At 31.8% G+C, this 12,862-nt stretch overlaps 1 protein-coding gene across 1 annotated transcript; it reads left to right on the plus strand.

The window, feature by feature from the left end:
* The first annotated feature begins 1,700 nt into the window (after positions 1-1,700).
* LOC141532804 (uncharacterized) lies at positions 1,701-7,402 on the plus strand. The gene is made up of 11 exons (XM_074251323.1): positions 1,701-1,791; positions 2,004-2,052; positions 2,128-2,230; positions 2,973-3,047; positions 3,186-3,354; positions 3,464-3,650; positions 3,946-4,034; positions 4,140-4,669; positions 4,853-5,042; positions 5,223-5,645; positions 6,315-7,402. The coding sequence occupies exons 1-11, from the start codon at positions 1,758-1,760 to the stop codon at positions 6,968-6,970; spliced, it is 2,505 nt and encodes an 834-aa protein (XP_074107424.1). The 5' UTR covers positions 1,701-1,757; the 3' UTR covers positions 6,971-7,402.
* Positions 7,403-12,862: the final 5,460 nt, after the last annotated feature.

Below are 12,862 nucleotides of genomic sequence, written 5' to 3' on the forward strand. Positions count from 1 at the left end.
ACAACTTTGCGGTCATATTTTTAAAGATGACCCCGATACTATAAAAATTAGCCGGAATTTTAGTTTACTTTTTTTCCGGGCGAGAAAAAAGAAAAAGCACTTACTTGGAGTATAGATCGATCAAGTGAATAATAAATTTTATTTAGAAAAGAAGATACTCTTGAATTATTTACCGGGGGTCTTAATAATTAACAACAGATACTTTTTAGCATAGATAAAAATGTTTGCATCAAACTGCCAAGTTTTAAAACTTTTAAGCAAACTAGATATTTTAAAAATTCATCCTATCAAAAAGTTTGTGACAACTTACACTAAAAGTATTGATGAGATAATAAAATTTAAGGTAAATTTAATAACATGATTTTTTGCTTTTCTTTCACGTTTGCTGTTTATAAAGTTTTAGAGTTAACCTCTACCGGGGTAAGGGGAGGGGGGATTTATTATCAAAACTGGCATTAAATAGTTTTGTATTGAGAATGAGCAGTAATTGACTAGTTAAAGTTGATTTTAGTGTGCTTGAATATTATGTTGGATAAAGGTCCAGGTTAGTTTTAGGTTTTATGGCCCGGCGTTCTTTGAATTCTAAACCAGTGAACTACTACAGTACTAACTTTTGGAGAATATGAGCATCCAGAGTGCTCCGGAATTGCCTCTCTAGGAAAAAGTTAAATAAAGTACCGCAAGAATCAAGAAGCGCGCTCAATACAACATTAATTGTTTTTAGGTAGATTTCTTTATAAATTTATTTATTGTAGCCGGAAATTTATTTATAAGGCGTGCAAATTTGACATAATTAAAAATTCTGACTTACCGATTGGCAATTTTCCAAAAAAAAACAGCAGATGTCTGTAGAAGTCGGTAGAAAGAGACAATCTATAAAGGATTAAGCGTATCAATGTTAATTACTTGTCTGTGATGTCTCCTGTAATTATTGGGTCAGTTATAATGAAAACCTTTTAATTAAAATAATTAACACGACTAGACGCCAGGAAAATTAAAATTAGATTTAATCCCGTATTTTTGTCCGACTTTTTTTGATATTACTTTACTTGTAAATAATACAAACATAAATATGTACTTACATTAAAGCGTCTTTACGTTTCACAGCCGAGTTAAGACTCACGCATAATTTCCGGGATGAAATAAACGCTATCTCCGGCCAGGAAGTCTAACTGACAACGTTAAAAATTTATTTTTTTCAGTTTTTAATATTTAAATGTCTAATCTGGACACTTATTTAAATCTAAAACAAAAAAATGTCGGGTTTAATTTACTTGTTTATATTTTATGAAAAAAAAAAATTATTATTTAGAATTTTTTTAATTAATTTTTGTAAAAAAAATGTTTTAATAAATTTTTTTTATGAATTTTTATATTTATTTTTGTAAAAAAAAATGTTTTAATAAATTTTTGTAAAAAAAATGTTTTAATGAATTTTTTTTTCATAAATTTTCATAAAAAATTATTTAAACAAATTTTAGTAAAAAAAATCCACAGCTGATTCTTTTATCAAATATACATTTAAAAAAAACTTAAATCCAACCTTAAAAAAAATTAACAATGCAAAAAACTATTGACTTACGTATTTTAACCGGAATCAGCCGGTTTTTAATAAGCTGTCGCTACCGTCGCGAATGTGGAACTAAAAAATATGTCAAATATATAGGCCGGTGTATAGCATGTCACTGTCATCTGTATGAAGTACAACACTAAAAAGATCTGAGGGAAAAGGCAAAACTCAAGACACTGATTGAGAAATGTCCCAAGCTAATTCATTCCAAAGCAACGATTGTAAGTTTAAACCAATAAAAATTCCTTATTCCTTACCTTAATTATCAATATCCAATAATTGTCAATAAAAATACATCTGAAAAATATTTCCCGATTGCGTTGTCAATCTTAGCGGCACTGACAATGGCGGTTGCGTTTTATTTACATTTAAAATTTTTTAAATGGCTGGAAATTTTTTCTCTACTGTTCTTTGTTGATTGACACTTTTTCAGGGGAGACCGAGTTTGATGAGCTGAGGAACATTCCCGATGAAGTTTTAAGGTGACATTTTTTTTTTTTTTATTTATTGTAGTTGTATAATTACCGTGAAATTATTGAATGTTATTAAATTGGTAGCGTGTACGAGGTGTATGTGAAAGGCGACAGTCCGCAAGATGAAAGGAGTAATATCTCGAGTGTGTCTGGCATGTCGAGTGGAAGTGATCAATCATTGGTTCAGGTAAATTCTCTGTTTAATTTTAATTCGTTTGATTTTTTTTTTTAAATAAATTAGTATTAATATTTGTAAAAGTGACATTTTTTAAAATTAAAAAAAATTTATAAATATTTTAAAAACTGTCAAATTGTCATTTTAAAATTTTATTGACAATTTTATAAAATTCATAATTGTAGAATTTTTTTTAAAATTTTTATATTTTTTTTAAGAATGTGTTTTGGACAAATAAAACATTTTCTAGAATTATGAGAATCAATTTAGCAGATAATAATTAATTTAAAAATCTTTTTAACAATTAAATTATGGCATTAAATTCAGCTGTCACTTGATAATTTTTTAATTAAAAAAAAAAAATTTTTTCCAAAAAAATAATTATTAAAAAATTGCATTTTTAATATTTTAAAATTCCTACATGTCAATTTTTGTGCTATAATTTATGTTTTTGACAGGTGAGTAATTTTTAGGTTATAATTGAACTTGGTTGAGTTTTTAAAAAATTTCAAAATTAAAAAAAAAATCAGCTGATTATTTTTAAATTATAATTTACAATTTTTATAATTAAAAAATTTTTCTTTAACAATTAAATTGTTAAAATTTTAATTTAAAAAAAAATGACATTAAAGTTAAGAGAAAATTTTTTTTGGTGATAATTTGTTAAAAAAAATAATAAAATAAATAAAAATTACTTGAAAAATCAATTTTGAAATAATTTAAAAAAAGTTTAATGAAATAAAATAATTTAAAGGAATTAGACACCGGCGATAAAAATGTTATCAAAATATTCGGGAAGAAATTAGATCCCCAGCCGACTAAGAACAAGGTAATTATTAATTTAAAAAGTTATTGACAAGTTTAAAGTTATAAAGTAGAAGCGTAACTTTTGAAAATCTCCTTGTATTAAATCTAAACTTTTAAATAAAGCTTTGAGGACTTAAAAAGCCAACTATTTATTATTTAGATCCAATCTGAGGAAAATATAGTGGAGTCTGTTGCTGTACCGCAAATTTCAGCAAACGACTCTTCGACATCGCGTCTGATTGATAAGGATGATCCACGATCGCGGCTTCATTTTGTAAAGTATCTGAAACGGGAGGGCAAGACTCTTAAAATATGGGAGTGCGGTATCTGTAAGTAATTTATGTTTTCCCATTTCCTCGATTTCGCTCCTTCGCCTCGGCACTCTTTTCTCTTTTCTCTTTTCTCTTTTTCTCATCCTCAACCTTTACTTTTTTTCAGGCACCAAAGAATTTCGGCACCAGTACACACTGATGAGACACTTGCCGACTCATACTGACGAGCGTAACTTCAAGTGCGAGGCTTGTGGAAAAGCTTTTCGTCAACTTTCCACTCTCAGCCAACACAAGGCTATTCACAGCGACGCTAGACCTTATGTATGTGATTTTTGTAAAAAAACTTTCAACAGGTTTGTTTTGGTTTTTATTTTATAAGTATTTATCAATTTTTTTTTTTTTTTTTTTTAATTTAATTTAAGCTCAATAGTTGACAATTTTATTTAAAAATTTTTTTAATAAATATTTAGGCTGCATTTAAATTACATTTTAAAAAATCAATAAAAAAAGTTCGAAGCCAAAATTAAATAAAATTATTTTTTTGTTTAAAAAATTTAAAAAAGATAATATTCTTGAATCAAGTTAACCTACGGTAGAATGTAGGAATAACTTTTTAAGGATTGACGAATAAAAGTAAAACCATTTCAGGGTTTCAACGTTGATATCCCACAGAAAAACTCATTCTGAGAATAAACCGCACAAGTGTAATGTTTGTGGCAAGGGATTTCATCAAAAAGGTATTTATTTAAAAGTCTTCATGCCAAGTGTGTTTTTTTTTTTTTTTAAATTTCTCCACTCATTGGATTTTATTAGATATTGTATTATTTTATTTTATATATTAGGTAACCTAAGAAATCACGTATTTACGCACACAAACGAACGGCCTTACAAATGTGAGCTTTGTAACAAGGGCTTCAACCAGATGTCCAATCTAGTTTGTCATAAAGTTAAATCGCACGCCCACGTTGAAAAAATGCAATACTCGTGCGGGATCTGCGGGAAGGAGTTCCCCAAACGGTTTGCTCTGCGCTCACATGAAGAAGCTAAGCACGGAATAAAATATCGCAATCCATCGGCTTCCCAATCTCGCGTAACCCAATCCAAGAAGAACATACGGATCGTTGAACTTCCTAATGATAATGATAATGATAATGATAATAACAACGATTTTCTCGAGGCCGGGGACAGTCTGACGGAAAATGATAAGGGCAAGAAGCTCACTGAGGGCATTGACAATATTTTACTCGATAAAATAGAGACCAAGGCTATGGAGAACACTATTCTGATGGGACAGATGCCTTTTGCTTTGTACAAACCTGTCAAGGGGATTCCTGTGCTGGTTAAAATCATTCCGGCTGGGCTTAGTCATCATGTAAGTTTTTTTTTTTTTTTTTCCAAAAATTATCGTAAAAATTTTAATTAAAAAAAATTTTTTTTTTGATTCAAGAAAAAAAATTTCGAGTCCAAAAAAAATTATAAGAATTTTTTAATTTAATATTTTTTTTGATAATTAATAAAATTTTTATTTTAAAACAATAAATTTATCAAAAAACAGATGTTGATCCCAGCAAGCGCTGAAGACTTACGAATAAGCGGCAAAATGAGTCCCTCAGTAAACTTAGACTTGGAGTCCAAGTCAGTCCAAGTAAAAGTCCCGGTGGTAGCAACGGTAACCCAAATAATCGACGACTCCGGAAATTCATCTTACAAAGTGGAACCTCCTTCAGACTCGGAGCAGGATCCAGGTAAGCCTTAAAAATATTTCCATAATCCTCAACCTCAATCCTTTCCTTATTCCTAATTGCATGCAGATGAACTGTGTTCCGGGGATAATTTAAGATTGGAAGCGAATGATTTGGGCGAGTCCTCGCAAGCGAGCCGCAGTAGCTCGATGAATGATTGCAACGAATTGCTTGAACTTGCAGCCCAAGGCGGAATTCAATTTGTCCGAGCTACCGAGGACGGCCGCTACGAAGTTATGAGTAACAGCGAAGCACGCGATTTAATGGAGCAGAATTCGCACGACGTAACGATACTGGATGGCGCCGAGGCGGAGGCTATTAACATATTCAACGCCAGGAACCCTCCGCAAGGTCAGATTCCCGACGACGTTATCGATAACCAGATAATGGTGCTGGACGCCGGAGCTCCTCAGAAGCCGCTCCTGGTCGACGACATTGAGATCCACGATGACAAGGACATCAGGATCCTCGACTCCAAGAGCTTCGACGAGCGCTTCGCTGCCGAGATGGCCTTCTTTGAAGGTAACAAATTAAATGACTTTATCCTCGGTAGCAAGAACATGGAATTCGACTCCGGAATTTCTATGATCAACGCTGACGACGATGGTAAGTCTTTAAATCTATTTTTTGATGAAACAGCAAGAGATACGGAAAAAATTATTTACACCTTTCTTGTAGAGGATAAAATTTCCTGTAAAAAATGCCTCTTATCATTTTTTCGTATTTTCAATCCTTAGCCCACAAATATTAATTTGAATTTTCCCTCAAAGCCGCGCTTTGGGTTGTGCCTTTAATTTTCTAACGACTTTAACTCCTAAACTACTTGCGCGATTTTTCTACTTTTTTATAAAATTTTTATAAAATAGTGTCCCCTAGGTCCCTGCAAAAGATAAAATAAAAAAACCCATTTGTTGTATAATCTATCACATCAATTTTTCATATATTTTATATATATATATATATATATATATATATATATATATATATATATATATATATATATATATATATATATGAAAAATATATCAAAAATACATGTGGGTACTCAAATGAAAGCTCTTAATGAATATAACATCGGGATGAGCTTATATATCTTTAAAAACGTCAATAGTCAAGAAAGTACAGTACAATTCAACAAAAAAGTAATTATTCAATAAACCAAAATGTTCTTTATTTATATTTTTCATAGTGACTGCAAGATTGCATGCAATAATAATAATAAATTTAATTTCTTCTTAAAAGATTAATGAATTTTCCAACTTTAAAATTTTTCAGTAAATTCTCAAGAACTATCAAACCTTTTAGAGCCAACGATTAATTCACAGTCGACTTTCCCACTTCTGACCAAAAGCGACTCGCTCTTTGAAACTTTTAATTACTTAAAGTCCAACCGGATTGGCGACGATTACGGGATCTTGAACGTGGACACCTCTTGCATGGATTCGATGGACACTTACGAGGACCTGAGTGACGCAAGTCTGCTGTCGATGGTCCAGGACATAAAAGTAGTGAACCCCCGCCCCAAAGTGACACTGCCGAGTTTCGCAGACATGAAAGTCCTCGGACCAAAGTACCAAGAGTTTGAAGCTGCTAGCCAGATGCAAGACATCAAGATATTTGGCGGTTATGATCCCTACCCCAAGAATTTAAACAGCTACCGCATGGACGCGTACCCAGCGCCACCTGTATCAGTTCCTTGTGTTCCAAATGTTCCTATGACGTCAGAAGACTTGCGACTGCACGACATCTATGGCAGGAAGATCGACAACAAGCTGCTGGACAATATTGACCTTCAAGAGGAGATCTTTGTCAAGGTAGAGAACGAAATGGTTCCCATCAACTCGATGTGGGACGAGTATGACGTTGACATCACCAACTACTGTGCCAATAATTACAATCACTTTTATCACATGACTGCTTATGACTATTAAGTTTTAAACTGTTTTTTATTTTTAATTATGATCGACAAATTTATTTACTTGTTTTGTTTTATTGATTTTATTAATTGATCTCTTTATCTACCGCCGTAGATCAAGGGCGTAGATCAAATATATAACCTCTAAGTTTTTTGTCAAGACTTATTTTATTCTCTATCTCTTTAAGGTCCCATCCTTCCTTAAGAATCCTTCCACGAGTTCCTCCATCAATCCCGATCCTGAAAGCCAGTCCAGGGACAACTTTTTACAAGTAAATTAAACCATATTTTTTACCGCTGTTATTGTAATTAAAATGGCGGCTAGTTTTTGTTGGTGAACAAAATGTCCGCGCTTTAGTATAGAATTGCATATAGTTTCATGATTATATACTCGACCATGTTTAAATTTCCCTGTTTAAAAATATTGATTGATTACCGTAAAAATGGCGTGTGAAAAAAAAAATTTAGCAGCCATTTTGAATTTAAAAAAAAAAAGCGCTTAATTATTACTCAGAAAAAAATGTAATATTACAACCCGTATTTTATATTTTCACGTACAGGCCAGTGCTTCTTTCTGCGATTCCGAGTATCTCAATTTCGAAGCACGGAACATTGAGAGTCCTAACAGCAAAACAAACAAAGTATTTACCCTCAATAGTCTACCAGACCTCAATTGATCGCCGGCTATAGTAATTGCTTTCAGCTATCCCTTACTTTTATTTTATTTTATTCTTAATATATTTCTCCACCTTTATTTTACTCCCTTTTAAGCACACGAATTATCCATTAAATATTTAAAAAAGTGTATATTATGAATTATAAAAATCCGTAAATTTTTTATTTTAATAAGTTCGTTCAATAAATATAATTATTCAACGTTTAAATTACTGAGATTTTTTACGGTAAAAATTCAGAATTATGCTAAAACAATTTAATTAGATTATAATATTTACTAAAAATTAATTTGAAGATTGTTTTAAAGTGATAGTAACCAACATAACCTTTAAAAAGTATTGGTATTACTAATAAGCGGCAAAGTGGCGCCAAAAATTATGCTCCGGCAATTTTTCTCATTAATTTAGTGGTAAATTAAAAAAAAAAAAAATTTTTATTATTTTTTGATAATTTATGATAATAATTAATAAATTTATGATTAATTAAACAGCAAAAAAATTTTAGAAAAGGATTTAACCTCAAAAATACTGAATTATAACAGTGAATTTATGGTAAGCGCATTAATACCCAAAATTAACGGTATTGTTGATTATTAAACCGCGATGTATATAACTATTTATTTAGTTATTTATTTATTTATTTAAAACAAGATTTTATTTAACTGAAAAGTTGTTCTTATTGTCCCGGGTAAGGATAAAAGTGTACCCGAACAAAGGTAGATCGAATTTGAGAAAATAGTCGCGAACGAGCATTGAATTCCTGACGAGATAATTCACAGTGCCTCATTCTCCCGAGGGAACAACAAAAGAAAATTCATGTCGAGCACGTGCATTCTTGTGAAAGAAGTGATCAACTTACTTTTAACTTTATTTTATTTAACTTTTTTACCTTTTTTTTTTTTTTTTTCTCTATATCCATTCTAATACCCGCGGATTCTCGGATCCGGTAGCTCCGAACATCAAATAAGAACAACCTTTATTAAATTTATATAAATAACTTGAAAAGGTTACGAATGAATAATCAACAGTGAATGAGTAAGAGTAAGAGCTCCGGACAATCCGAGGATAATCCAAGCTGACGAGCTGGACAAAAACTCACTAGCTACCGTAAAAAGTCTCCTGAGAAGAAACCAGATGGAGCTTTTACCCTTCTTATAACCTTTGACATGCATTACGCCAACAAAAAATACTTTTTTGATAAAGTTTATCGTTAAAATACATTTTTTTACGCTACAACACGTAATTTATTAATTCCAACTTTTTAAAATATCGTAATTGATTCATTTTACGACTTTAAATACCATTTAATGTGCAGAAGATCTTATTTAACGTTAATAAAAGTCTTGAGATATTTAATGAAAACTTTAAAAGATCGATAGAGGTTTTTAATTGTTAATTTGATCATAATTTAGTATTAAAAAACATTAATAGTCTTCTTAAAAATTTTTTTCAAGGCCTTTTAAGATTAATTTAACTTTAAAGAAGACTATGTCATCAATAGTCTTCTCAAAAAAATTTTTTAAGGCCATAAATTACCATTTTAACCTCAAGGAAGACTATAAGACGTTTTTTGATAATATTTAGTATTAAAAAACATTAATAGTCTTCTCAAAAATTTTTTGGAAGGTCATTTAAGGTTATATTAACTTTAAAGAAGATTATAAGACGACAAACCGATCAATCGGACGATTTCGCAGTTATTAACTGTCACACAACAATAATTAGAGGTCACAGAAGATTAAAACAAGCCTTCAAGAAATTAATGAATAACCTCTAATTCGACATAATAAAATATTCAGTGATTCCAAGATCTCATATCCGACATTACAGTATCCTAATAGATGTACTATAGAAGTTCAACATCATAACTCATTAATAACCTCTCGTAAGTTGTCGATTGGCTGAACAAGCCTATTAAATAGCCCGTAAAATATTAATGGATCTGTGAAAAGTTAATATAAAACTAGTTATTAATTAGCAGTTGTTAGACTAAGAAGTAACTGTGTTATATTGTTGGAAGCAAAAAAGCAACAAATGAATAATCAAGAAGAAAAGCTCAAGACAATCCTCGAATCGGGATAATCTCTTGGCTGACGAACTGGATGAGTAAAAGTCCCTTAGTTTGTTCTATAAAAAGTTAAAAGAGGGAGCTAGGAGTCTAAGCTATAAGCGGATAACTTTGGACATGCATAAAATAAGAAACAGATAAATTTCCGCTGATTAAATTGCCGGAGTATAATGCCTTACTCCTCAATTCGCTCATTCTTCGTTTTCAATTTAGTGAGTTACTTTCTCATCTACTTTACATGGTATTATTTCAACACGTATCTATTCTCCTCGGCTCTCGTAACATCCACTCAAAATGGAGACGAAGGAACGACAAAGAGAGAGTGAGAGAGAGAGAGAGAGAGAGAGAGAGAGAGAGAGAGAGAGAGAGAGAGAGGGTGAATATTCTGGTAGAGAAATGTTCTTAGCAGTTCGGAGAGAACCATGAGAACAATGGCGTTAACAGCGACGAGTCTGTTTGTACACAAAAGGAGGGTAAGTAAGAAACTTGTATTTATCACTGTGCAATCGCTATTAAACGCCTTGAGAGCTCTCGACATTTACCTAATCTGAATAATTATTTAATAATATATATATATATTTATATTTACGTGTGAGTAATTACACGGAAAAAAAAGAATATATTTGTCATAAATAAATTGATTTATTTTAATTATTTCCTTGTGACAACTATATAAGCTTGGTTAAAGTAAATATAACAGTTGACTCGAATTATTTTATTATTTTTCAGAAGTATATCATTTATTTGTCGAAAAGAGCGACATCTTTGGGATTAGAACTCTCAACTACCGCCCTCATAACGTCTCTAGAACCGCGCCAAAAGTGACCGCCATTATTACCAAGTGTTGATTGTTTTGATTACAAGTTAAAGCTACAGCGACGTTTCAAAAAATTATATTTTACGAAAACAGATCTAAATTATTCTTAACCTATAATTAACACTTTCATTCAATAGAAGACATGGAAAATATTTTATTATTCAACTAAAAGAATAAAAAATAATTTTTTCTATCATTTTAAAGCCACTATAATTTATGAAAATTGATCAAATAAATTTTTAAAGTTTATTATTTTCGTCAACTATAATTTAAAATATAATTGGATTGGGCAAATGACAGCTATTAATCCAAAATGATACAATGAAAATTAAAAGCTTCGACCTTTTAACGAGCAAAGCGCCTGGACCTGAAAATTCCTCTGTAAAATGTAAATGAATAAAGGGTAATGTACAACTGTTGAAGTCACATGGTAATTAATATACAAAGCTTGTTCTTAATTCATACCTGAGTACGTCTCTTTATCATAAATTTAATTTGACTTATTAAACTCGGCAGCTGGTCTTACAATATAGATTCTTACTCCGTAAAATGGAGTACAGGAGATAAAACTCGGAGATCTGGGAGCGTATCTTGGCCAGGGTTTAGGTTACGCCAAAGTAAAGGCAGTTAGCTTCGTCAGTCGTAAAAAGGGGTTTCCTGATCCCCGGGCAAGAAAGGACTTTGGTCAGCTCTACAGACCGCCCTTGGAACTTTTACCGTCAGATGTGCTTCTCAAAGTAAATTCATATGATTTAAGACCCGAAACGCAAACGATAAAAATAATATTAATAAAGAAAAAAAATCAACGGGCTTACATAACCTCCTCAGGCTCAAGAGCTTGCTTTAATCTGGTAAGCAGAAAAAAAAATTTATTTAAATATTTATTTATTTACAAGTAAAAAAAACAGTTGACTTGAATTATTTTTTTATTTTTCAGAATTATATTATTTATTTGTTTATTTAAAAACAACGACATCTTTGGGATTAAAACTCTCAACTACTGCTCTTATGACGTCACTTGAACCGCGCCAAAACAATAGTCCGGTAATTTTTCTCATTAATTAAACAGTTAAAATAAAATTTTTTTTTTCAAGAAATTATATTAATATTCTATAATTTTAAAGGTTGAGCAGTAAACTGAAATATCCTTTAAAAATTATTTTTCTTCATAAAAATCAAGAATATAATTTTTTTTAAACAGAAATTTCATTTGTAAGTACCAAAAATATTATTCTAACCAAAGCATTATTAAATCAATCTAACCTCAACAATTTGGATTCTATAATAGAGTTTCTGGCAGCTGGCACCGGCGGCACATCATCGGATTTAACTGTAGATTTACATACTCCATCAGAATGGACAGAATGAACTCACCCAGGTTAATTTAAGTACTTGAATAGTCTGTTGATTCAGAGGAGTGAGTAAAAAAAGCTGTGTGTAAATCCACTGGAATTGATATCTGATAAAATATGAAATGAAAATAACCGTCGGATAAAATTGTACAGAGGAAAAATAGCGCGTGTAACATGTAACATGGCACGTGTAGAGAAAACGAGAGAGAGAGACTTCCGACCAGAGTACATCTGATAAATTTTCAATCGGGTAAATTCTAAAAGGGTCTGATGCGGAGCAAGGTTAAAAATCGATGCCTACGGTAATCTGCTGTTGGATGAAAGAGTACAAGAAAGAAGTTGGGTCTCAGGTAGCGTTATGTGAATTTAGCAACCAACGTGGAGGCAGAAGTCGAGCCAACTAGTTCTGCAGTACTTGGCTGGGAATCCTGCAAGAGTCTGTGAATGTGGAAGCGGGGTACAACCAAAACTAGAACCAGAAGCAGAAGGAGAAGCAGAACCGGAGCAGAACAGGTATAAGGTAAGGTTGTCACGAATTTAAAATGCAGCTCACGTCGACGCTAAAACGCCCCCATGATTCAATTCGCATCAGTTCCCCTTCTGGCTTTTCTATGTAACCCCATTCTATTTTATTATATTTTTTTTTTTAACTCACTCGACTAACCCAACACAGAGGCTCCCATTCCACCTGGAGTGGGAGCTATTCCGTCTAGTCCCTGCAAGACATTTCGGGTGAGCGTCAAGTCGTCTACTAACTCAACTACGAATTTTCCTCATCCTAGTTTATTGGGAATCAAACGTACCTACCGATCGCCGTAACTTGCCTTCCTTTTTTTTTTTTGTTACTTTTTATTCCCTCGGAAATGAAAAAAAAAAAAAAAAAAAAAAAACGAAACAAGCACAGGAAGAAATGATGTCTGCGCGATTCGAATTGATGAAAGCCGCTGAATGAAAGCTCAATCGTGAAAAGATGAAAACGTAAACTTTTAAACTTTGG

This window comes from Cotesia typhae, unplaced genomic scaffold, assembly GCF_013202065.1.
Source record: "Cotesia typhae breed Kobodo isofemale line unplaced genomic scaffold, CoteBio_Ctyphae contig_69, whole genome shotgun sequence".
Taxonomy (NCBI): domain Eukaryota; kingdom Metazoa; phylum Arthropoda; class Insecta; order Hymenoptera; family Braconidae; genus Cotesia; species Cotesia typhae.

Excerpts from the sequence above, each read along its gene's own strand:
- LOC141532804 (XM_074251323.1), top strand. The coding sequence starts at position 1,758 with ATGTCCCAAGCTAATTCATTCCAAAGCAACGATT. Across the intron at positions 1,792-2,003 it reads TTCATTCCAAAGCAACGATT|GGGAGACCGAGTTTGATGAG; the intron begins GTAAGTTTAAAC and ends ACACTTTTTCAG. Across the intron at positions 4,670-4,852 it reads CGGCTGGGCTTAGTCATCAT|ATGTTGATCCCAGCAAGCGC; the intron begins GTAAGTTTTTTT and ends ATCAAAAAACAG.